Source organism: Mobula birostris, chromosome 21 (assembly GCF_030028105.1).
Source record: "Mobula birostris isolate sMobBir1 chromosome 21, sMobBir1.hap1, whole genome shotgun sequence".
Lineage (NCBI taxonomy): Eukaryota > Metazoa > Chordata > Chondrichthyes > Myliobatiformes > Myliobatidae > Mobula > Mobula birostris.
Genome location: NC_092390.1, coordinates 55,601,446 through 55,627,886, shown reverse-complemented (window position 1 = coordinate 55,627,886; position 26,441 = coordinate 55,601,446). Strand labels below are relative to the sequence as shown.

Sequence of the window (26,441 nt, the reverse complement as noted above, 5' to 3'; positions counted from 1 at the left end):
GACCAACCTATTACAATTTTTTGAGGAAATTACCAGTAGGCTAGACAAGGGAGATGCAGTGGATGTTGTATATTTGGATTTTCAGAAGGCCTTTGACAAGGTGCCACACATGAAGCTACTTAACAAGATAAGAGCCCATGGAATTACCGGAAAGTTACATACGTGGATAGAGCGTTGGCAGATTGGCAGGAAACAGAGAGTGGGAATAAAGGGATCCTATTCTGGTTGGCTGCCGGTTACCAGTGGTGTTCCACAGGGGTCTGTGTTGGGGCCGCTTCTTTTTACATTATACATCAACGATTTGGATTATGGAATAGATGGCTTTGTGGCTAAGTTTGCTGATGATACGAAGATAGGTGGAGGGGCCGGTAGCGCTGAGGAAACAGAGTCTTGGAAGAATGGGCAAAGAAGTGGCAAATGAAATACAATGTTGGAAAGTGTATGGTTATGCACTTTGGCAGAAGAAATAAATGGGCAGACTATTATTTAAATGGGGAGAGAATTCAAAGTTCTGAGATGCAATGGGACTTGGGAGTCCTTGTACAGGATACCCTTAAGGTTAACCTCCAGGTTGAGTCGGTGGTGAAGAAGCCGAATGCAATGCTGGCATTCATTTCTAGAGGAATAGAGTATAGGAGCAGGGATGTGATGTTGAGGCTCTATAAGGTGCTGGTAAGACCTCACTTGGAGTACTGTGGGCAGTTTTGGTCTCCTTATTTAAGAAAGGATGTGTTGACATTGGAGAGGGTACAGAGAAGATTCACTAGAATGATTCCGGGAATGAGAAGGTTAACATATGAGGAACGTTTGTCCACTCTTGGACTGTATTCCTTGGAGTTTAGAAGAATGAGGGGAGACCTCATAGAAACATTTCGAATGTTGAAAGGCATGGAGAGAGTGGATGTAGCAAAGTTGTTTCCCTTGATGGGGGAGTCTAGTACGAGAGGGCATGACTTAAAGAATGAAGGACGCCCATTCAGAACAGAGATGCGAAGAAATTGTTTTAGTGAGAGGGTGGTGAATCTATGGAATTTGTTGCCATGGGCGGCAGTGGAGGCCAAGTCATTGGGTGTATTTAAGACAGAAATTGATAGGTATCTGAGTAGCCAGGGCATCAAAGGTTATGGTGAGAAGGCGGTTATGGTGAGGGACCAATGGTGAGGCGTCAAAGATTATGGTGAGGGACTAAAGGGGAGAATGGATCAGCTCATGATAAAATGGCGGAGCAGACTCGATGGGCCGAATGGCCGACCTCTGTCTTATGGTCTATGGGCTGAATGCAGGCAACTGAGATGAGTAGGGAGGATGCTGTGGCTGGCATGGATCTGATGGGCTGAAGGGCCTCTTTCCCTGTTGTATTACTCTGTGACTCTGTATGCTGGCATCTCAGTAAGCATACAGTGACAAGTTTCCTCGGTTAAGTGCCTATCGGCATCATATATACTGATAGCATTGCTATGTTGGGAAACTGACTCTCCCTCAGCAAGGAATCACATTACAGTACAGTACAGGCCCTTGAGCTCACAATGATGCGCTAACTTACATAAACCCTACACCATGATCACTCTAACCCTACCCCTTCCAACTTTTTCCAATTCCATGCGTCTAAAAGTCTCTTCAATCTCCCGTATGCATCCACCTCTATTACCACCTTCAGCATTATGTTCCATGTACTGAGAACTCTAAAAACCTACCTGTGACATCCCCCTATACTTCCCTCCAGTCACCTTAAAAGTACATCTGCTTGTATTAGCCAATGCCCCACTTCCCCAGAAAATGGTGCTGGCTGTCCACTCTATCTATGCCTCTTATAATTTTATATACACCCCTATCAAGTGACCTCACATCTTCCTTCACTCCAGAGAGAAAAGTCCCCGCTTTTCCCATACGTTCTCTAACCCAGGCAGCATCCTGGTCATCGTTTCCCCTATTTTCTTTTTCCCCACAGCCACCCAGACCAAGAACAAGAATATATTGATTTAGTTATCTATTTTTACACAGTTTAAAAACTGCTCTACACCAAAGGCTCTGTGTACAAGAGAATTTCAGTTGCTGTGCCACTGCGCACTCATGCAGCTTACAGAGAACAGTGATCCTGGTAAATCTCTGCACCTACTCTAAAGCTTCCTCATCCTTGCTACAATGTGGTGACCAGAACTGAACACGAAACTTCAAATGTAGTCTAATCACAGTTTCATAGAGCTCCAGGTTCTTGAATTCAATTCCTTGACTAATGAAGGCCAAAAGACCATAAACCTCCTTAACTAGCCTATTAACTTGTGCAGCAACTTTGAGGGATCCCACGATTTCTCTGCTCCTCCACGTGGTTTGATGCAGAGACACAACTTGTGAGGGCTGGTGTTACGTGGGCCAGGGTATGCAACATGACTGCGTCCACTCCACATGGTTTTCACACCAAATGGATCTCATAGGCTCCATCTTTGCATTCTGCTGGGTGTGGTGAAAGATGCTACTGCTATTTTCTCTCCCTTTGTTCGGCTATACTGCACCTTCCTAGCCCATTTACAAACTCGACATCTCAGCACTATTTGGCCGCAATGCTTGTCAAAGCCCAACCATAACTTGATCTCGTGGGCAGCTCCTCTGCATTCCAGACACAGGCCATTCATTGTTAATGAACACAAGGAGGTCAGGCTTTGATGCAAGGTTCCCAGCATAGCAGTGAGCTGCCCAAGCAAATAAAACCGTAAGACGTAGAAGCAGGCCATTCAGCCCATCATGTATGCTCTCACATTTCATCATGGCTGATCCATTTCCCTCTCAAACCCATTCTCCTGTGTTCTCAGAGTAAACTTTCATACCCCAACTAATCAAGAACCTATCAACGTCCACCTTAAAAATACCCATTGACCTGGCCTTCACAGCCACCTGCGGCAATGAATTCCACATATTCACCACTTTCTGGCTAAAGAAATTTTCACCTCCATTCTAAAAAGATGTCCCTCTACTCTGAGGCTGTGCCCTCTGGTCCTAGACTCCCCCAACATAGGAAATATTTTCTCCACATCCACTCTATTTAGGTCTTCTGACATTCAATAGGTTTCAAAGAGATCCCCCCCTCATTCTTCTAAGTTCCAGTGAATAAAAGCTCAAAACCATTAAATACTCCTCATAAGGTAAGCCTTTCATTCTGGGAATCATTTGCATGAACTTTCTCTGAACCCTCTCAAATATCAGCACATTCTTTCTTAAATAAGGGGCCCAAACCTGCTCACAATACTCCAAGTGAGGACTCACCAGTGCCTTTTTAAGCTCAACATGACATCCTTGCTTTCAGAACCATAGAACATTACAGCACAGAAACAGGCCTTTTGGCCCTTCTTGGCTATGCCGAACCATTTTTCTGCCTAGTCCCACTGACCTGCACCTGGACTATATCCCTCCATACACCTCTCATCCATGTACCTGTCCAAGTTTTTCTTAAATGTTAAGAGTGAGCCCACATTTACCACTTCATCTGGTAGCTCATTCCACACTCCCACCACTCTATATGAAGAAGCCCCCCCCCAATGTTCCCTTTAAACTTTCCCCCCCTTCACCCTTAACCCATGTCCTCTGGTTTTTCTCTCCCTAGCCTCAGTGGGAAAAGCCTGCTTGCATTCACTCTATCTATACCCATCATAATTTCATATACCTCTATCAAATCTCCCCTCATTCTTCTACGCTCGAGGGAATAAAGTCCTAACCTATTCAACCTTTCTCTGTAACTGAGTTTCTCAAGTCCCGGCAACATCCTTAAATATTGTCCTTCAAAAAAATCTTTTTAGAAACATGGATACCAGTGTGTGTTCAAACTCTGGGATCAAGAGTACAATCATGACTCAATACATAGGCAGGACACAATACAGTCACCACCAACTGCAAGTATTGTATTCAGAAGACAAATTTACTGTATTTATGAATGACAGATCATTAACAAACAAGCTGCACTTGTGCTGCACTGAGTCTGATAAATTCGAGATAAGATAGTCAAACATGCACAAAAGGAATGGATATTATAAAAACTTTTCTTAAAGTCAGTTGCAAGACTGATGAAATAAAAAGCTAAAATGTGTGAGAAAATTCATAAGACACACAAACAAGTAATAATCTGAATGACTTAATAACACCTCACCTCTCTTCATTAATTACACCCAGAGCCGGATCCACTGATAAAACTCCATAAACTTCTAGCATATCATTGACTTTGAAGCTATCCCAGTCTTCATAGATCTGCCAAACAAAACATTCACGGACAAACATTCATAATGTTATAATGCATGGTAGCAGTGTTCAATATCTTCAGATTTTAATTGAAATGCACCGAGTTACATGCAGCCTGCCAAAATTGCAGACAAGAATTAAAATTACTACACAAAGTCACTTTTAGGACAGTTAAGACTTGAAATATTTTGAACTGGAGTATTGAGTAATTTTAAGAAAACAAGGTCTTGGTAAGAGTGCAAAGGAATTTTAATAGAATGGCATGGAATTTCAATGTTTCAGAAACAGCCCCTTCCTGATTTCTGAATAGACATTGAGTCCCTGAACACCACCTCACTACTCCCCCCCTCTGTTTTTGCACTATTTACTTAATTTAACTTTTTTAAAAATAAAAATTTGACTTTTGAAATGTACTGCTGCTGCATAATGACAAATTTCAGAACATACTCTGGTTCTGATTCAAGTCTTATAGAACTCTAGAGTTAGAGATTTGCTGTTTCAACTGTAAAGAGGACTTCGGAGTAAGGTGGGTAAGACAATGTATAACTTTTGCCTTATGTGACTCAAGAAAATTCCTTTTCCTTACCTTCACAAGGCATGCCGGGCCTTTCTCTCCTGGTAATGGGAAGTTGAGATCAATCGACGTTGTGCAGTTTGACAAATTTTGGTGTCCTGCTGGTGCTTCCTTCTCAAGACGCTTTGCATCCCCACACCCTTGCGATGCACTACAGCCAGCTGATATAGGGTAAAGGGTTACTATTTACACTTTACATTTTGTTTCAAAATGATCAATAATCATCAGTGAACAAAAATAGAAATTGGCATATGGCAATTAGGACAGTTTACTGATTTGTAAGGGTGGCAGGTTAGAGATTTGCCTTTACCAAAAAAGGTGCAAGGCACTCCTTCCTTCTGCTAGCCTGTAGGTCATCCTTGGGCAAGGTGTAACACCTACTTATCCCCCAGCCCCAGTCAGGGAGGCATGAAGTCGTGGGAGCAGCTGGTGCATATCACAAGTCCTGGTTGTGCGACCACTAATCCAGGCAATCTCTTAAGAGTATCGATTAATTCAAAATATTGGTAGCCCTGGTTGGCTATTTGGAAATTTGGTTGATTGCAGATGTTTCAGCCCCAAACATTTTGCCAAGCTCAGCAATCAACCAAACTTCCAAGTATTGATAATGGCTGGGGTCACCTGTCTTGTAAAGACACTGCCCAGAAGGAGGCAATGGCAAACCACCACTGTAGAAAAATTTGCTAAGATCATGGTTATAGACCATGATCGGCCATTCCATACACACAGCACATAACGATGATGACTGATTTGTAAGAAATCAATTAACCAACATTCAATTAAATGCTTTATCAAGCAAGCATATTCTTTGACTATGAACCAACAAGGGAGAGGAGCTGGATTATTTCTGCTGCTGAAACACACTGAGAAAGAAATCTAATCTAAATCAAGTGCAATTTAATAGACTGGTTAAAATGCATCAATTTTCCTAATAAGAACAAAGGCGTAAACCCTATTAACCTGCTTGCATTGGTGGTTTGAAAATAATGCTTCTCAATCTTTTGCAGGACGTTAGAGAAACAGGTAAGATGAGTGAACTGTTTCCTCTCAGTTCATTATGTATTAATCATATGCTGTAATAGAGGGCGTTAACTTGCTGCAACCAGCTCATTATTTACTCTGCAGCTGAGCATGGGATGATAATACACAAGCCTGTACCTGCACACTGCTCCTTAGGTTTGGGTGGATGCATCTCCATGTCTTCATCCTCCTCGTAACTCCTCTTGTGACGACTTGGAGTGTAGGACGTGGAAGGATTTCCCCGTGCTTGGCTGGCACTAGCATAGACGTACGGCAGCGGGTCAAGGGAAACAGCAGATCACTTTCATTTACTCATAGACAAAAAGCCTCGCAGATTTAAGCTGAAGAAAGCAGTTACACAAAAAGGATATTTCTTTCACCCACTCCGACTCTCCAGGCACAGGAATACAGTAAAACGTTTGCCTCTCCAGGGTGACACATTTGGGAGAGTCCAAAACAATCTCTTGCTGGTGCTGGGAAGAAAATAAGTTTTGTTATACATTCTAACAAAAATGAGCTATCAGTCCAAGGGAAAAATTGTAACAAATTTAATTTCAAGTTTATTGTTAATCAACCATACACATGTATACCACCAAATGAGACAACGTTCCTCCGGACCAAGGTGCACAACAGAGTACACATATACCAGGCCCTCCGCTGCTCGGGTCGATCATAGATGTTGCGTCCTAGCTGTCTAAATGATACACAAACCAGGGCAGTGTGATATGGACAGCCCATGCAACAGGTTCCCCCTCTCCATGCAGCTGATGAATCCAATGGAATGACAGAGACCGATGCAGTTTGCCACCAGCAGCATCACTGGAATTGTCAGTCAGCGTTGAACTCAATGGGACTGCCTTAGGAATTCGAGCTCCCAGAGTTTTCCTTGGGATTTACACCCGAAGCCTTGTCCACCAGTGGGTACAGCCACAAGGCAGTGGAGGTTTGAGATAAGAGATGATCTTCTCCTAGATGAGCTGCCAACCACGGTTGATGGGCCCCATCTGCCGGAGCAACTGGTTTTAAGGTGCCAGTAACAGGCCTCTGTCCCTTCACTTGTCAGTAGAAAGAGTTCTGCTGGGCTTAGTAACTAAACCACATAGTATAACACTACTGGAGCACTACATGATCTGACCTGGGTGGTGGCAGGGAGTTCAGTAGTCCTACAGCTGGGGCTAGAAACTATGTCCCATCCTAATAGTTTTTGTCCTAGTGCTACGATGCCTCCCGCCCAAGGGTGCAGGTCAGGAGCTCAAAGATATTGATGGAGAGATGGGAGGGTTCACTGGGAATGCCAAGAGCCCTGTGTATGCAGTGCTCCTGATAAATATCTCTAATGGGTGGGACATCCTATTGATCCTCCAAGCTGTCCTGAAGTAGGAGCAAAAAGCCTCTGTCTGATTGTGTGGAGATATCAATTTAATAACTAATCTTTTCCAGGGCACTTGCAATTGTGCCGAGATTGGCAGCAAACTTGGAATCAATATTCTGTTGGTAAAAGAATATGCAGCCACTCAGTGAGAAAAGGATCAAACTAAAAAGTGAAGCGTTTAAGTGAACAACATACTTAAAACACGTGCTACACTAACAACTGAGGAGTAGTGACTTTGGGAATTGACTTTGCCCCTTCACGAATCACCCCAGCAAAGTACCTTCAGAGAACCAAAATCCTTAGAGACACTAAAAGTGGAAGTCGGGTGCAACTACTTTTAGAAGCAGGCCTGACACCGATGGTGCTGACCTTGCAAAGTATCAGAGCAACACACACACTCTCAGAATGCCAGAGAAACTCAGCAGGTTAGGCAGCAGCCATGGAGAGGAATAAAGAGTTGACATTTTGGGCCATGACTCTTCAATGGGACAACAAAATAATGTGCACATGACAATTTCCAAAGAAAAGTTGAAATGAGGTGGTTGAATTCTATTTGTAAAATGAAGAATAGAGAGCAACTAATGACAGTTGGTGACGATTCTACACTGTCGACCACTGAAAGGATTTTAGCTCTAAGTGAAGGTGCCTTTGTCTTCAGTATTCAGCTGGCTTTAGCTATAGTGCTAGCTCCATCTACTGTTACACACACACAATAAAGGTGCACTTAAAAAGTATCATCGAACTTACAGACAATTAAAAAAGAGAGATACTTGAGTAACAGGCTCTTCCGGCCTAATGAGCCTACACCGTCCAATTACACACATGACTAATTTACCTACTAATCTATAAATCTTTGGAGTGTGGGAGGAAACCCACGCAATCCTGTTTTCAGGCTGGCGAGATTCAGTACCTGATGGACAATAAAAGGGCAATCTACAAATTAGGCTAAAGTTCGTTACTTACCCCACATTCAGCAACATCTTTGTATTTTCCAAACCGTAGAACCTACCAAGAACATAACAAATATATTCACAATGATAAAATCTCTGTTTAAAACTTAAAACCTAGCTCTAATAGCAAAGCATCTGACAATATAGAGTTGCACTGGATAAACAAACTCACTCAACTGTTCCCACAACCTATGAACTCACCTTCAAAGACTCTTTATCTCATGTTCTTGATATTTATTGCTGATTTATTATCTGCACAGTCTTTTGCACACTGGTTACTTGTCCATCCTGTTGGGTGAGGTCTTTCATTGATTCTATTGAGTTTTTTGGATTTACTGTGAATGCCCACAGAAAATTGAATTTCAGGGTTGTATATAGCTTAAGTTTCATGGAAATAGTTTACTTATGGCCATTTCTAGCATCCGCAAGCCTGAATGCTTGAGCAAAACAGTTCTGAATTATCTGTTTATTTCTCGCTAATTATCAGTGAGTACAAATGCATCAACTGATGCTATTTAAAAACTGTTCTAAACACAGTTTCATGTCTAATAGCCACGCAATTGACACTCGTTAGAAACTGTTCAGCAATTCCAACTATTTTCTCAAATAGTTTTTTTGTTCTTTAAGCACTGTCCCAAATAAGCAATTGAATTGATTAACCAATGGCACAATTATGCAGATCCATTGTATTGCACCTTAGACTAGCATACAAAGCTCTCATTATAAATGACCTTTCAACCCACTTCATCTCAGCCTTTAGAAGACAAATTCTGAAGTCCTGTCACAGTGGTATCCAATGGCTCCTTAAATGAGCCTTAACCATCACTCCTCATCATGCAAAGAGAACAAACAGGCCAAGGAAGGCCAAGTCCAGAGGGTGGCAGAGAGCTGTCCTGTCACAATGAATCTGGAAAGATGGGGTGCAGCTCACCGCGTCAGTGGCAGACACTCATCAGGTGAGATGTATATTTTTCATCACATTGTAGCTTATCACCAATTCATACAATCCCAACCTGAATATGTAACTATATTAATTTATCGTCACTAAGTGTACCTTAGCTCTGGGCAATACACCGACGTTTAATATTTGACAGCTTCAGAGCAGCACAGGGGACAGCAGATACACCTGCCACCTCACAGCTCAAGCAACCCAGATTTAATCCTGAACTTCACTGTTGTCTGCGTGGAGCTAAAGATTAGCTTTGTCCCATGTGCATCAAAACACACAGTGAAGCGCATCGTTTGTGTCAATGACCAACACAGTCTGAGGATTGTGCTGTGGGCCGCCTGCAAGTGTCGCCACACTTCTGGTGTCAACGTGGCACGGCCACGACTCACGAACCCTAATCTGTACATTTAGGAACGCAAGCGGTAACCAGAGCACCCAGGGAACCTTGTGGATCCCAGCCAGACTGAATCATCTTCTCCACGATCTCCACCAGCACAGGCTGTAAGCTTAGCCCCTCGCTCTACTCACTTTACACACGAATGTGTGGCTCCAAAGCAATATTGAAGTTTGCTGTCGTAGGCCAAATCAAAGGTGGTGACGAATCAGCAGATAGGAAGGAGACTGAAAATCAGGCTAAGTGGAGCCACACCAACAACCTCTCACTCAATGTCAGTAAGACCAAGGAGCTGAATATTGACTTCAGGAGAAGGAAACCAAAGGTCATCATCGGGGAATCAGAAATGGAGAGAATCAGCAACTTTGAATTCCTCGGTGTTATCATTCCAGAGGAACTGTCCCGGGCTCAGCACGTTAAATGCAATTACAAAGAAAGCACAGCAGTGCCGCTACATCCTTAGCAGCTTCTGAAGATTCAGCATGACATCTAAAACTTTGACAAACTTCTATAGCTGTGTAGCGGAGAGTATATTGACTGGCTGCATTACAGCCTGGTATGGAAATACCAATGCCCTTGAACAGAAACCACCCACTCCATCCCCACCACTGAGCACATCTACACAAAGTGCTGTCACAGGAAAGCAGAATCCATCAGCCGTGACCCTCACCCCACCTAGGTCACGCTCTCTTCTCACTGCTGCCATCAGGAAAGTTGTACAGGTGCCCCAGGACAGGTTCAGGAAGCTCAACCATCAGGCTTTTGAGTCAGTGGGGATAACTTCACTCACTCCATCACTGAACAGTTCCCACAAGCTATCGACTCAGTTTCAAGAACTCTTCATCTGATGTTCTAGATAGTTACTGTTTGTTTGTTTATTTATTCATATTTATTTCACAGTTGCAGTGTTGTCTTTTGCACACTGGTTGTTTACACATCCTGTTGGCTGCAGTCTTTCATTGATTCTACCATGCTTCTTGGATTGACTGTGTATGCCAGCAAAGAAATGAATCTCAGGGTTGTGCAGTATATGATGACATACATGTACTTCGATAATTAATTTACTTTGAACTATGCTGCACCAACCTCACAACCCTGGATTCCCTTGTCTGATGAGCATAGAAAGAAATTAGAAGGGTAGACAGGAACCTGGAAAGACTTAAGTTTAAAATTATAAAAAATATCACTAAAACTAAAAAGTTCTGAGTTTCCTTAATATACCAAAACTGTTGTCATTATTATAGATGACAGTGCTAGTCATTTGAATTACAGGTCTCATGTGCCACAACAGCACAGCACGCCCACAACTCACTAACTCAGCTACAGCTTACATGTAGCTCAACTTACTGCTGTAAACTGCAGATGGTTTTAGAGATTTTATTTTCTAAACCAGAGCAAACAAATTGAACTCCCATTACTGCAATCAAGAAACACAAAGAAACCCCATGCCTGTCATTTACCATTTTGATTCAGAATAGTGTTAATATCTTATTTCTGCTCCAGAAATACATACCTTGGATTTGGCATTTGACTCCACCGTTTCATAAATTCCCATGTAAAACTCTGGATCAAACATATCCTGGATCATACAGCGGAACTTCACCAAGCTATTTGGCTTTAAGTAATGCAGTGGAACATCATTCAAGGAAGGGACCTGTGAGCAGGAGGACAAAACTGCATTGTAGTCAAATCAGTGCTGGAGGCCGTTGTTAATCAGGATCGGACAATGGGTGAGAACTTCACTGAACTTTACCTGCCCCATCACCGAAATGCTCCTACAACCTATGGACCCACTTTCAAGGTTCCTTCATCTCTTGTTCTCCATATTTATTGCTTTTTTCCCCTTTTGTATTTGCAGTTTGTTGCCTTTTGCACATTGGGTGCTTGTCCGTCCTGCCAGGTGCAGTCTTTCAATGACTCTATTATGGTTTTTGGTTTCTCAGTGTTGTACATAGTGAGATATATGTACTTTGACAATAAATTTACGTTGTAACTTTTTTTGTTTGTAACTGCTGAAAGATCTCTTATATTAGCCACTCCTGTCCTCTGAAAAAGGGTGCCAGCTAGCAATGCCCCTTACCAATTGGTTAATTTTGCTTCTAAAGGCAAAAGGACAGACCTCCTGCCAAACTCCATCCTGCTCTGCCAGCTGATAAGCCTGCAATTGTATTATTCTGGAACAGGGTCATCCCGTCAGCACGGTGCTGACACACACAGATTTTTCACCTCTCAGATTTTGGAAATGTATGCACATCAGATTGAACTGGTTGAAATCGAGGGGTCCAGAGGCAGGGTGATAAGAGATCTATTCAATGGAGCGCACCAAATTCCAAACATCAGCAGCTAGATGTCACAGAGCTACTTAAAAATTGAACCGATGAGGTTTAATGAAACAATTGTTAGAAATTAAAAACTGTAATTCTAAAAAAAAGTCCTTTTTCTTTCTTGTTCTTAATATGCCTCTCCCTTCTCTTCATCTTTTGTTTTATGTACATGATTTGGCATTGAATTAGCCATTGTTTATATTGATATACAAATTTAAATTTTACTTCATTAATTAAGCACCTTCACTCCATCTGCCACAATGGGCAGGATTTCCCAGTGGCCAACCACTACAATTCCAATCCCTATTCCCATTCCAACATATCCGTCCATGGTCTCCACTACTGCCTCGATAAGACCACTCTCAGGTTGGAGGAGAAACAGCTCATGTTCCATCTGGGTAGCCTCCAACCTGATGGCACAAAGGTCTAGCTTCCAGTAATTTCTCCCCACCTTCTGTTTTCCATTCCCTGTTGTCCCTGCCCTCTTACCCCTTCCCTTCTCCTCACCTGCTTATCACCCCCCCCCCCCCCCCCGGTGCCTCTCCTTCCCTTTCTTCCATTGTCCACTCATTTCTTATCAGATTCCTGTTCCAATGTATTACCTTAAATAAATCTAACACCATATGCAGTACTCCAAATATGGTCTTAGATATGTACTCAATTTCCATTGTTATAAACAGGAACTCTTTTGCCCACTCAAGGTGTCAGATCTCCTACGCAGGGGTACACAACGAAACAAATTTCAAATCTCAAATTCCCAAATACCCTATTATAAAATCTGGCTCTAAAGCACGTTGCCAAAGGAAATGACAAGTGCAAATGTCTTTTTTATTTACTTAGATCAGGAGTTCCCAACTTGCTTTAAGCAATTAAGCAAGGAGTCTGTAACACCAGGTTGGGAATGCCGGATTTAGAGATAATGTTTGAAAAAAGGTCCTTCCAGCCCGAGAAGTTGCACTGTCCAGATCCCATGTATATTTAACCCAAGTCCAGTCATAGGACACTTAACAATGACCAATTAACCCACTAACAGGTATGTCTTTGGTCTGTGGGAGGAAATCAGAGCATCTGAAGGAAACCCTCATGGTCAAGAAACGTACAAACTCCTTATAGTCAGCACTGGACTTGAGCTCTGAACTCTGTCACCTTGAGATGTAATAGCATAGCAGTAACTGCTATGCTACCAAGTCGCCCTCTAATACTACTAATGAGAACAAAATAAAATGTCAGATTCCAAACAAGTGCATCGCAATAACCTTTAAATGCGAGTTAAGGAAATATTTTGGCCTTAAAAGGAAAATCATTCTAATTACATACGCAGCCAAAAATTATGTCAGCCAAATGAAGCAAAAAAAATCAAGTGAGACAACAGCAGAGTTAAAAAATGGGACTGGTTTGGTAGTTCCTTTGATTCAATCAGTCTTTCTGTGGGTCCTATATTAAAAGAGCATTTTCTGCAATTTAGCCTTGTGGTATATTACTAGTGGCACATACCTGTCAGAAGAAAGTACAAATTATGTTAGTAGTATGGGAAACTAATGTGATCCAAGCCTGCTATTACACGAAATATACTGAGCATTCTCAGAGCGTTTCCTCCGAAGCATTAGTTGATCCAATTGCACTGTCACCAGTTACCTGATTTATTGCACAACATTGTACATTCAGCCTCACAAATGCACTTGAGCGGTCTGAGGCAAGAGTGACTACGATTATTATACAATTGAATATGTTGAGGAGGTCTTAAATTACACTATTCCAATAATTCTTATGTTTATTTCAGAAGGAATGGTGGAATAAACAAAGAAATAATCTCTCACCCAGCTGGCTGCTGTCGTCTCCTTCAACTTCTCTCTGAAGTACTCCACCACTTTCTTTTCCCATTCCCCACCAGCGCCACTTTGAGCTGTAAAGTTCAAATCAAGACACAACTTCAGAAATGGTTCCTTATCCCACAGTAACATTTGCAAAGGTTCTGAGTGAACGACATAACAAGATGCCAACTGAGCAAACAGGTGCATTTATATCACAGTCTAACCAGTCCCAGGATGCACCTATCAGATAGACAGACCACACAAACAAACATGGACAAAGGATAGTGGCCCAATACAAGCTAACGAAGACTTTAATTATTATGGACTTCTGGAGAGAGTAGGAAATATGGACAGAGGATTAGGAGTTTAAAGCAGGCAAGTGTGGGGTGTTGCACTTTGGGAAGTCAATGCAAGAGAACAGGAAATTAGATAGAAAATAGTAGGACCATTTAGTACATTAATGCATGGGGAATCTAAGGTTTTATAGGAGGGGAAGGAAGGATCAGCCATGATTGAAAGGTATAGCAGACTTGATAGGCCAAATTTCTGCTTCTATGTCTTATGGTGTTAAAGTCCAAGTCTGACAGCTCTATGAAATTGGCGCAGGGTGGCAAAGGCACTTGCCTTCATTGGCAGGGGCACTGAGCATTCAAATAAGGAAGCCATACTGCTGCTGCATAAACATTTCAGTTAGGTCACATTCAGAGTATCCTGTGCAGTTCTGGTCTGAAGGATGTGGTGGCAATGGACAGGGTGGTTCAAAGTACGTATACCATGTACAACCTTGAGATTTATCTTCTCACAGGCAGCCACAGAATAATGAAACACCAAAAAAATACCCCACACAACAGAGCCTACAAACAGCCAATGGGTGGAAAAACTGAAGAATTGTTAGAATAGTTTACCACAATGTTGCCTGGGTTAAGAGTATGTTAATTATAAGGAGAGGGCAGTAAAACTTGGATTGTTTTCTTTGGAGCACAGAACGCAGAAGGGAGAAGTACATAAAATGTGTAGATAGGTTGGGAATCTCTGGACTAAATGGCCAGAGGGTACAGATGCCAATTACCAGAGAGCAAAGCTTTAAGATGAGATGGGGTGAAAGTTAAAAGAGATTTTGGAGGAAAGATGATTATTTCATTGAATAAGGGGATTGGTAAGTGTCTGGAATGGTGTCCCTCTGTCTCAGTGAGCGGTGTGCAATAGTTAAAGCAGTTACAAGAGTGATGTTTAGGAGGTATTTAGAAAGGTACAATAACATACAGCGAATGGAGGGACATGGGTTATATGCAAACAGATGGAATTAGTTTCATTTGGCATCAGGGTTGGACAAACGCCCATTCCGGTGCTGTGCTCTACGTTGAAGAGCACAAGGTCTAGGCAGTGAAAGGTGTAACTACAAAATCATAAAGGTAGATAGGAAGGAACATTTTCTCATGGGAGAGATAAGTGTAGGCTTAGAGGAGTCTAAGGAAGAATTCAACCCTCTCCCTAACACAAACAGTCCATAAATAATCGTGGCTGGGATTGGATGAGCAGTATAGAATTAACAGCAGGAGCCGAAAAGCATCTTCAGTCTTCCTAAACTTGGTCCATCTGACATTCAGGGAATATTGTAGCCACAGACTGAAATCTGAGAGGGTGGTGAGGGCGGAAGGCAGCATATTTAACAGCACCTGCACAAGCATTTAATTCAGCAAGATACCAACCGAGCACCAGTTAGTGGGTTTAGTACAAGCTGGTACTTTCCACCACCTGTTCTCTCCATTCACCAGCAGTGAGGTTTTCAGCTGTAAAGTTCAAATTAAGACACACTTCAGCAATGTTTCCTCATCCCACATTAATATTTGAGGGATGAGTGGAACAGAAAGTGAGATACCAGCTGAGCAAACCAAAGAATGTCCTTATGGCTCTGCCCCTGTATGAAGGGGAGCAGAAGACAGCTATTGCAGAGATGGAAGAGAAACACCTCAACAACACAATATATGAAAGCACAGACGGGGGTCACTGAGACAGGAGGTGTGATGAGCCTAGGCCAGGATTTACACTGATGGGTGGAGGATAACGTTGGGATCGAAGGCAATAACCAGGTTAAAACAAAAGCTACAGGACCACCAGGACAAGGTTCAATCTACAGAGAATCCAATTCAAAACTAAATTCAGCCACAACTTCAGCACTCAAAGACAATATTTGATGCATGAAGCTACAATTCAAGTTGTTGCCAGATCTTTCATAGAAGACAGACTACAGCACAGTGCAGACCCCTCAGCCTATGAAGTTGTGCCGACCTGTTAACTTATTCCAAGATCAATCTAATCTCTCACACAGCCCTCTGTTTCTCTACCATCCATGTGCCTATCTAAAAGCTTCTTAAGTGCACCTAATGTATCTGCCTCTACCCCTTCCCTGACAGGGTGTTCCATGCACCCACCACTCTGTGTAAAGAACTTGCCTCTGGCACCCCTCCCCCCAATACTTTCCACCAACCATCTTAAAATTATGCTCCCTGGTATTAGTCATTTTTGTCATGGGATAAGAAGTCTCTGCCTGTCCACTCAATCTGTGCATCGTAATTTATTTAATAGTTATGTATTTAGAAGTACAGCACAGTACAGACCCTTCCAACCCAACGAGCCACAGTGCCCAGCAACCCACCTATTCAATAGGCCTGATCACAGGGCTATTTACAATGGCCAACTAACTTACTAACCAGCAAGTCTTTGGACTGTGGGACGAAACCAGAGCACTCGAGGGAAACAGACGCAGTCATGGAGACAACGCACAAAATCCTTACAGATGGCACGGGAACTGAACTCTGATGTCCCAAGCTGAATTAATGTCATGCTGACTTGTAATAGCCCAAGCTGTAATAGTGTCATCTTGTACACTACTACAAGATGACACTATTACAACTCTGTCGAGTTATAAACGAACACTAAAAAACTATGCCCTCTAACAATAAAGACGCAGGACAAGCCGTCTCTCATATTTCAGGAAACACCTCTCAGTGAAGGCAGACATTGATATGAAGTATGACACGTCTACAGTGCACTAGCAGTTGGCATTTCCAGCCAAGACTCTTCTTCAGCAAAATAATGTGTTCGAATAACAAGACCTCACACCTGGTGCATAGACCCTAGTCCACATTGCAGAAATTAACTTTTTACTTTCCACATAGACAAACTACAGCTGGGGAAATGCAACCAAGTTTATCTGTGCAAAATCTTCCAAACCAGTTTGCAGGACCAACAAACCAACGTGAGCCTTCTTTCCCAGGCCAGTGTGTTCAGTATCGATATCCTAACATATATTCAGTCCTGACAGACAGACCAATTTATTCACGTCCACTCCATACCCCAAAATAGATTTGCCACTATGTCTGAGACCTTTCTGTTCAAATTGCAAGTGATTATCTTCTCGACCAGGGGACCAAGGACTCCTTGCTTAATGGTATTGGTCAATGGCACAAAAAAGACTGGGAGCCTGTTATAGACAGAAAACTCAACGATGCTCTCAAAACGTACTTGGAAGAAATTTAACCCACTTATTAAGGTTGCACTAAGAACTCAGCAGCAAAACTCAAAACTGTAATGTAACATACACAAGAGTTGGAGAAACAGCAGGTCCATCAGCATCTATAGAGAAGAATAAACAGTGATGTTTTGGGCCAGACCCTTCATAAGGACTATAACGTCAATACTTGAAGGAGTACACCACTTATCAAACTATCACTGGACTGTCCTGCCAGTAATCGCTGTCTAACCTGTTGGGTCTGCAGATCCTACACTGGCTGCAAAAGCCACTTCAGAGCCCAGAGAGCCCAGAGTGCTGGTATGGCATTCTTGAACTCAAGGCATAACATCTGTGAACCCCGTATAGTTTTCTCTATTTCTGCATAAATATGACCTAAAATGTGATCAGATCTTCACACAAGTACTAAAACTAGATAAAGAGATCCCAACTACATAAATAACACCAAAAAAAATTACTTGTTCATGTATTTAGAGAAAATTTCACCGGGTTCACAAACTCTCTAGCACCACTGTAAAACAAAATTGCATCAATAGCTATAGCATGCATATACAGTGAATTCTAGTTACTTATTTATTTAGCGATACAGCACAGAGTAGGCCGTTACTTGAGCTGCACCATCCAGCAACCCCCAACAAACCCGATTAACACTAATCACCGGACAATTTACAACAACTAGCTGGTACATCTTTGGCCTGTGAGAGGAAACTGGAGCACCTGGGTTGGACATACAGATGGTGTCGGAATCAAACTCCAAAGTCCAGAACGTCCCAAGCTGTAATAGTGCTGCGTTAACTGCTACCTTGGACACAGGGGGACCAGTACATTTTGGCCCAATTAAGCGGTTACCCCAATGAGCTAAAGTTTCATGTAAATAGTTGAAAAGGTCTTAAAAAAAGACAAACTTGAGTAACAACTTGTTTATTTAAGTAAAATACAGAGCAAATAAGAACATTACCAATACTATAGCAGTACTATAAAACTGTGTATTAATTCGTAACAGTTATCGATGGAGGAATTCATCTACTTTTGATTAACTATAAACGAACAAAATCAGCATAGACAACTAGTGCAGATAATGGACTGCCTTCAAACAATGCTTTCAATGGATGCACCCTCCAAATCTATATACACATGACTGTGCGGCAAGGTATAGCTCAAATACCATCTATAAATTTGCAGACGATACAATCATTGTTGGTAGAATCTCAGGTGGTGACGAGAGGGTGTACACGAGTGAGATATGCCAACCAGTAGAGTGTCACAGCAACAACCTGACACTCAACACCAGTAAGACAAAAGAGCTGATTGTGGACTTCAGAAAGGTAAGACGAAGGAACACATACCAATCCTCAGAGGGATCAGAAGTGGAGAGAGTGAGCAGTTTCAAGTTCCTGGGTGTCAAGATCTCGGAGGATCTAACCTGGTCCCAACATATCGATGCAGCTATATAAAAGCAAGACAGCGGCTATACTTTATTAGGAGTTTGAAGAGATTTGGTATATCAACAAATACACTCAAAAACTTCTATAGCTGTACCGTGGAGAGCATTTTGACGGGCTGCATCACTATCTGGTATGGGTGGGGGGGGGGCAGCTACTGCACAGGATCATAAAAAGCTGCAGAAGGTTGTAAACTTAGTCAGCTCCATCTTGGGTATTATCCTGCAAAGTACCCAGGACATCTTCAAGGAGTGGTGTCTCAGAAAGGGTGTGTCCATTATCAAGGACCTCGAGCACCCAGGGCATGCCCTTTTCTTATTGATATCATCAGGTAGGAGGTAGAGAAGCCTGAAGGCACACAATCAGCTATTCAGGAACAGCTCCTTCCCCTCTGCCACCCGAATCCTAAATTGGCATTGAACCCTTGGACACTACCTCACTTTTTTTAACATATAGTATTTTTGTTTTTTGCATAATTTTTAATCTATTCAATATACGGACTGCCTTCAAACAATTATTTTTCCTTCTATATTATGTATTACATCGAACTGCTGCTAAGTTAACAAATTTCATGTCACATATAAACCTGATTCTGATCTTCATTTTCATTGTAACATTCAAGATGATTGTCAATACCTTCAAATTCTTTATAGTTTCTAATTTGATGAAGTAATGAAATAGTTTCATTTCTGTCCCAGGCTGTTTCTAGCATCTCCAAGCCTAAATGCTTGAAACCATGATGAGCAAAACAGCACTGAATTGTCTTATTGCTTATTACTCGCCAACTATCAGCGACACACTACTGAAGCCATTTTAAATTGGTTCTCTCTAGGCACAGTGTAGCCACATGACACTCACGAGACTGACACTAGTTAGAAGCTATTCGGCAACAGTCTCCTGTCCCAATTAACTGGTGATTTTCTTGATTTGTTTTTGTTCTTTAAGAATTGACCCAAAATAAGCAGCTGCCCTGATCAACTGATGGTCCAATTAACCAAAATCCACCGGATAATTAAATGTCAAAAGGTAGCTCCAAACTGACTTTCAATAAACGCTTTGAGCCAATCTTTCATGGTTCAATATTTTACTAAGATTGCACTGAGAAATACAATTACCATCTTCTCTTCAAATGATTACCACTGTTCCCTAGTTTTAAAGCTAAAAAGGATGATAACACCTTCCCAAACCACAATGGAAGGAGTTGTTTCTCAATCAGAGAGCCCTGTGACTCATAGAAGATCAGACATTCATAGCACAGGGACAAAAAGTTCAAAATTTAAGTAATTCTGTTACTATATACAACTCCGAGATTCATTTTCTTGTAGCCATACTCGATAAATCCATAAAGGAATGATAACCATAATAGAATAAATGAAAGACCACACCAATTTGGGCGCTCAACCAGCATGCAAAAGACACAAATTCTGCAAATATAAAACAAGAAACAATAATAAACAAACAATAAATATTGAGAACATGAGATGAAGAGTCTTTGAAAGTGAGTCCATTGTTGTGGAAACATTTCAACGACGGGACAAGTGAAGTTATCCCTTTGGTTGAAGAGCCTGATGGTTGAAGGGCAATAACTATTCCTGAACCTGGTGAGGGTGAGCATTGACCTTCTTCCTGATGGCAGCAACGGGAAGAGAGCATGTCCTGGGTGGTGGGGGTTCACAAGAATGGATGCTGCTTTCCTGCGACAATGCTTTGTGTAAATTTGCTCAATGCTGGGGTGGGCTTTACCGGTAATGGACTGGGCCGCATCCACTATTTTTTGTAGGATTTTCTGTTCTGTTCAAAGGCATTGGTGGTTCCATCCCAGGCAATGATACAACCAGTCAATATACTCTCTAGCAGACAACTATAGAAGTTTGTCAGTTTTAAATGTCTGTTGAATCCTTGCAAACTCTGATGGAAGCAGAGGCTGACATGACGACTTAGGATAACCAAGCCCTTAAACTGCTTCTGTTAAATTTCCAGAAGTAGTCACCAATATAGGCATGTCAACTCCAAACTTTTGGCCAGTTTTGTGCCTATTGTGCACAGAAAACAAACAAATCTGGCAATGGGCAAATCCTACAATGACTCAAATGTAATCTAGTAACCTACATTACAGGTGTCCCCCACTTTTCGAATGTTCGCTTTACGAAACTTCACTGTTACAAAAAAGGGCAGCGCGCGAAGAAAGGCAGCGTGCGCCCGAACAGCCAAGCTCCTCCTCCGGAACTGCATTCTAGCTGGCATTGCTTAAACTCGTGCCTGTAAGTATCTGTGCTTTATGTTGATTTATTTTGAGCATCCGTTAGCAAGATGAGTTCTAAGGTATCAGAAAAGCCTAAAAGAGCTCGTAAGGGTGTTACAATTAGCGTAAAACTAGACATAATTAAGCGTTTCGATCGTGGTGAATGAAGTAAGAACAAAGTGAGTTTGGCTTGTGGAAGTTGACGAAGATGATGTTGAAGAGTTTTTGGCATACCATGACCAAGATTGCTGATTGCATCGCCTCTAATCTGGGCCGACATTTACGTGCCAGGTGGCACGTAATTAGCTAGCTTGTTTATTTTGGCTTTTTTCTTAAAGATGTGCTGGGTGCGTTCCGAGTACCGCTGCACCACTGCATGCTTTGCGGACCAGGCCTGGAGGTTGGGGACCACTACACTAACCCAACCTCCGATGACTCAGCCAAACACACCATCATCAGTGTGCTCGGCGCTGTCTTCCCGATTCCAGTGAGTGATACTACACTGTACATACATTATTTCTACTTTATATAGGTTGTGTATCTTTCTGTGTTATTTGGTATGATTTGGCAGCTTCTTAGCTTAAAGGTTACTGGAGAGAATGTTTCTGCCGAGAGCCCTTGCGTGAAATTTTCACTATGGTGCACAGTGCGGCAATGACTGTAGAAAAGTATTTCTACTTTATATAGGCTGTGTATTTATCATATCATTCCTGCTTTTACTATATGTTACTGTTATTTTGGGTTTATGTGTTATTTGGCATGATTTGGTAGGTTATTTTTTGGGTCTGCGAACACTCACAAATTTTTCCTATATAAATAATTGGTAATTGCTTCTTCACTTTACGACATTCCTGCTTATGAACCATTTCATAGGAACGCTCTACCTTCGGATGGCGGGGGAAACCTGTATCAGAAGGAACACTGATTGAGCTATTTTCCGTGTCGTTCTGCCAAGCATTGTGGGTATACTATGTCAGTGCTGAAACGTGCGGTGACATTTACCTCCAGCACGTCTTTAAGCTAAGGCTGTTAAGGCAAACAATGCAATTCACTATATTTCAATGTACAAATGATTTTAAAAAATCCAAATCTAAATCTGATTATGCCTGACCAAAATCCAAACTACACTGCACTAAACACTATTTTACTGAAACCACAACTGCCAATTGACAATGGCAAGATATAATGAGCCATAAAATGGAACCTGCACTGTGAGTGTTGCGACAGACAATTCTCGTTCACTGGTTTATTGGCAAATGGTAGGAGGTGGGGGCTGCGTGACCTCAGTCACAGTGAGGAGTGACCCTCAAGCTGCAGTGTCCTGTATGCAGCCATCCAGGAGAGATGTTAGTCAGCGCAGCACACCGTCCATGTTGGCAGTATTGGTGCTGCCCTCCAGTGTTTGCTCAGCAGAAGACACGCTGTATTATGTTCAACTGCAGACTGCTGCAACATTCATGGACCCAGGGACTTGTGCGACTGTATTTTACTGCTATCTTACATGTGCTATATGTGTCTTGTGTAGTGTATAACTATTGGTATTGTGTTTTGCACCTTGGCCCTGGAGTAACACTGTTTCATTTGGCTGCATTCACATGTGGCTGAATGACAATGAAATTTGAGATAAACCTTCCAGTGACTTAAACAGTGCTGTCGAAGGTAGATTTTATTAGTTACAAGCATTGCAAGAATTTTTAAACAGCAAATACATCATCAAGGACCCCCACCATCCAGGCCAAGCTCTCTTCTTGTTGCTGCCATCAGGAAGGTGGTACAGGATTCATGGCATCCCCAACATTAGGTTTAGGAACAGTTATAACCACTCAACCATCAAGCTCTTGAACCAGAGGATAATTTAACTCATCCCATCACTAAATAGTTCCCACAACCCATGGACTCACTTTCAAGGACTGTTAATCCCATGTTTTTGATATTTATTTATCATCACCGTTTCTTTCTTTTGTATTTGCAGTTTGTTGTTTTTTTTTGCACATTACTTGTTCGTCCATCCAGTTGGGTGTGGTCTTTCATTGGGTCTATTGTGTTTCTTGTATTTACTATTAACTCCCGCGGAATACAAAGGAATCTTAGGGTTGTACATAGTGACACGTGTACTGAATTTATTTTGAATTTAGATATCAGAAGACGAAATAAAAACAGCATCCCAAGAATAATCTGAAGGAACTCAGTGCATGGAGCAGAATCTGTAGGGGTGGGGAAGAATTGTCAACTACCCGGCCCCGAGATGCTGCATCAGTGAAATCTCCTCCTCGCTCCCTCCCACCCCCCAACAGATCCCATGGGAAACCATGAAAATACCCAGATCGGGTGAATGAGTGCAGACAGAAAAGGGGCTCGTTTTAAAAAAAAAGTTATATTCTGATCACCCACTAAAAGACGAATCGTGTTTCTTTCCCTCTAATTCTGGTGTCCCTTCTGTTGAATAATGCGACGTTGTATTTTTTGCACTCGCAAAGTCGTTTGCGACCCAAATGAATCGCCTTGCGCACCCGCAATACCAACAACCCACCACGTGCAACCTTGCCTATATCAGACACTGAACAAAATACTTCTGAAAATCAGAAATAATGTATTTTCGTGCCTCCATAATCCTTTTCGCCAATTTTTTTTATTAGTACGGATTTTCCCTATGGAATCACCCCCCCCCCCAACAAAACTTGGTATAAATGACAAAGCACGTTACAATACCGGTACTTCCAATATATTTTACCTATATAATATCATGCCTACTTTAAATTATGTTTGCGTTTTCATAGAATAACTCATATTTACTTGGTATAAACAAAACACATTAAAACACTAGTATTTCAAATATATACATACATACACATCTACTTTAGATTATCAGTTGGAGTGTACATAGAACAACTCATATTTAAAGGCGATCCGAAACGACTGTCGATTTCGCTCCGCAGATGCTATCTGACCCGTTGAGTTCGCCCAGCAATTTGCTTTCTGCTTCAGACTTAAAGATGAAGAATTTATACAAGTTTAAACAATTCTCCTAAAGGCTGAGCAAGCGAGGTGGAGAGAGGCGCACCGGCACGCCGGAGGCCCGGCAGGATGCATCCACCCGTCTCCGGGGCCGACAGGCGATCGCGGGCGAGTTTGTTTTCTTGAGATAATAATTTCAAAAGGAGTAGGCCACAAACAAACAAACACTCACCAAAAATGCCCTGCACCGTGTTCAGGGGGTCATTCACCCAGTCATCCAGGCAAGGCATTTTGCCACAGATCGGGGCGCGAAGCACCGTGACTCCGGGTTGCAGGAGGCGGCCGAGGGAACTTTATTTCCCCCCGACAACTACAAGTTCCAGCCCGGAGCCGCCAGCGGTATCAATGGCGGGAAATCCGCGTCACTTTACGCCGTCTTCTCACCCTCTGCGGCATGACGTCAGACGCCGAGCTCCGTCCTCTCCGCTCCCGCCCCCCCGTCGCGCGCACGGCCTGCCCTTTGACCTCTGCTCCGCGGAGCCGGTGGCGACGTGTTAAATCGGAGCGAGTTAGTGGGGGAGAAGATGGCTGAGAAGAAGCCGAATGCCAACTTGCTCTTCTCCTCCGACACCGAGTTTAACTTCCACTTGCCCTTCATCCCTGTCAGTCAGGCCCAGGTGCCGGACTCGAGTCTTCTTTCAGCCGGTGGGTGACTGAGCGTGGCCGTGGTGGTTGGTGGGGAGCTGGCAGAGTTGGGCAAGTGATGTGTGTTGTGATGAGGGGCCTCAGTAACTAACTCCGGCGGTACCCCTGCAGGCTGGATCTTGGCTCACTGATGTGCTTAAACACACCCCAGGCAAAGTGTTGCGATATTGATTAAAATGAAATGGGATGGGATAGAAACAGCGGCCTCTGCCACTGAGTATTAAGTGGTCTGCGACGCTGGAGTTCTGACGTGCAAGTTCCGTCAGAGGTTCAAGGATACAAGCTGAAACTGATACCAGAAATTCAACAGCCGTGGTCAAAGAGTTTGTATAGCACAGGCCAACTCAGATGCTTTAGTGTGTAATCTGCTATGTAACTTGTTTTAACATGGTATTTGCCATTTTCCAGCGCATAAACGTGTTCTATTCTTAATGTCCTGTGGAGAGTGATGCAGTTGTTCAGGTTGTCCAATGCTGAATTTGCAGTACCATTACTTGTGTCACAGGTAGCAACGTTATTAACACTGGTTCAAAAGCATGAATTTTCAGATCAGTCCAGGGCCTTAAGAACAGGAGTTAGACTGATACTTTAAGAGTCGGTGAAATAACATGATCCCTGAAATATCGTCATCAGAATGCGTTGTATTGCACAAGCGAATATACCTTTTATCCTATATTTATGTAATTTATCTCTACTAGTTAAACTAGTAAGTATGGAAAGAACTTGTCCTTGGAATGTTGACGACAGAAGTGAGATTTGATGGAGGTATACAAAATTATGAGGGGTATAGATAGGGTAAATGCAAGCAGGCTTTTTCCATTGAGGTTGGGTGGGGCTACAACTAGAGGTCATGGGTTAAGGGTGAAAGGTGAAAAGTTTAAGGAGAACAGGAGGGTAATTTTCACTCAGCGCATCATGTGAGTGTGGAATGGGCTGCTGGTGCAAGTAGTCCATGCGAACTCAGTTTCAACATTGAAGAGTAGTTTCGATAGATACGTGGATGGTAGGTGTATGGAGGGCTATGGTCCTGGTCGATGGGAGTAGGGAGTTTAAATGGTTTGGCACACACTAGATGGGCCAAAGGGCCTGTTTCTGTGCTGTACTTCTCTATGACTCTAAGACTCTTAATTGTTTAATGAAGTTAACTTTGAAATGAAAAGATTTAACATCACGTATTCTAAAAGCATTTGTAGAGGTATTTACATTTAGTTTCAGATGGAATCGGGCAAATCTAATCTTTAAACTCAAGGATACCATATGTCCACTCCAGCTCTTTGGGTTCTGAAGTGGCATTTGCAGCTAGTATAGGATCTGCAGGTTCGACACCAAGTTGGGCAGCGATTGCTGGCAGTACAAGTGGGTGAGATAGAATTGCTGAATAGGATTAGCATAGAAAGGCCTCACAGTCAGTCTGAACAAGATAGGCTGAAAGGGCCTGTATCTGTGCTGCACGATTCAGCGATAGATGTACACATCAAGTCCATTTACAGAATGTTTTCATCTAACCACAAACGTTTCTCTGCAAGAAATGGAGAGTGGTGCAGCCAGATCCAGTGATCTGGATTCAGTCCCAGCATGTGGTGCTGTATGCCTGTTCTCCCTGCCATTACGTGGGTCTGTTCCTGTAGATGTCCTTGTTTTTTCTTGCATCTCAAAGTCACAAGGATTGAGTTATGTGGTCTCTTTATATTAAGCCCCTGATGTGCAAGTGAGTTGTAAAATCTTGGGGCAATTGATGGCGACAGTGGGAGGAAAAAATATGATTGGTGTAGAAAAGTGCAGATGGTTGTTGTGGAGTCATTGTGCTGAAGGACCTGTTTCTGTGCTGTAGGGCTCTATCTCTCAACCTGTATGAAACCTGAGCAAACCCATGTGACCAATTAACCTACTACTAACCTGCGCACCTTTGGAATGCGGGAGGAAACCGGAGCACCTGCAGGAGAACCA

At 42.5% G+C, this 26,441-nt stretch overlaps 2 protein-coding genes across 3 annotated transcripts in view; one reads left to right on the top strand and one right to left on the bottom strand.

The window, feature by feature from the left end:
* The window catches only part of mcmbp (minichromosome maintenance complex binding protein), a 41,490-nt gene extending 17,262 nt beyond the window's left edge, over positions 1-24,228 (bottom strand). For both annotated transcript variants that reach the window (XR_011882732.1, XM_072239521.1), the window contains exons 1-8: positions 24,022-24,228; positions 13,625-13,710; positions 10,997-11,137; positions 8,154-8,195; positions 6,190-6,291; positions 5,957-6,086; positions 4,811-4,959; positions 4,136-4,233 (exon numbers count right to left, since the gene is read on the bottom strand). Coding sequence is in view for 1 of the 2 variants with exons in the window: in XM_072239521.1 (XP_072095622.1) it covers positions 4,136-4,233; positions 4,811-4,959; positions 5,957-6,086; positions 6,190-6,291; positions 8,154-8,195; positions 10,997-11,137; positions 13,625-13,710; positions 24,022-24,079 (806 nt within the window). In the remaining variant the exon portion in view is untranslated. The remainder of the gene's footprint in view (positions 1-4,135; positions 4,234-4,810; positions 4,960-5,956; positions 6,087-6,189; positions 6,292-8,153; positions 8,196-10,996; positions 11,138-13,624; positions 13,711-24,021) is intronic.
* Positions 24,229-24,302: 74 nt separating this feature from the next.
* Positions 24,303-26,441, top strand: part of sec23ip (SEC23 interacting protein) — a 162,802-nt gene continuing 160,663 nt past the window's right edge. The window contains exon 1 of the mRNA XM_072239520.1: positions 24,303-24,494. Within this exon, the coding sequence (XP_072095621.1) occupies positions 24,374-24,494 (121 nt within the window). The 5' untranslated portion in view covers positions 24,303-24,373. The remainder of the gene's footprint in view (positions 24,495-26,441) is intronic.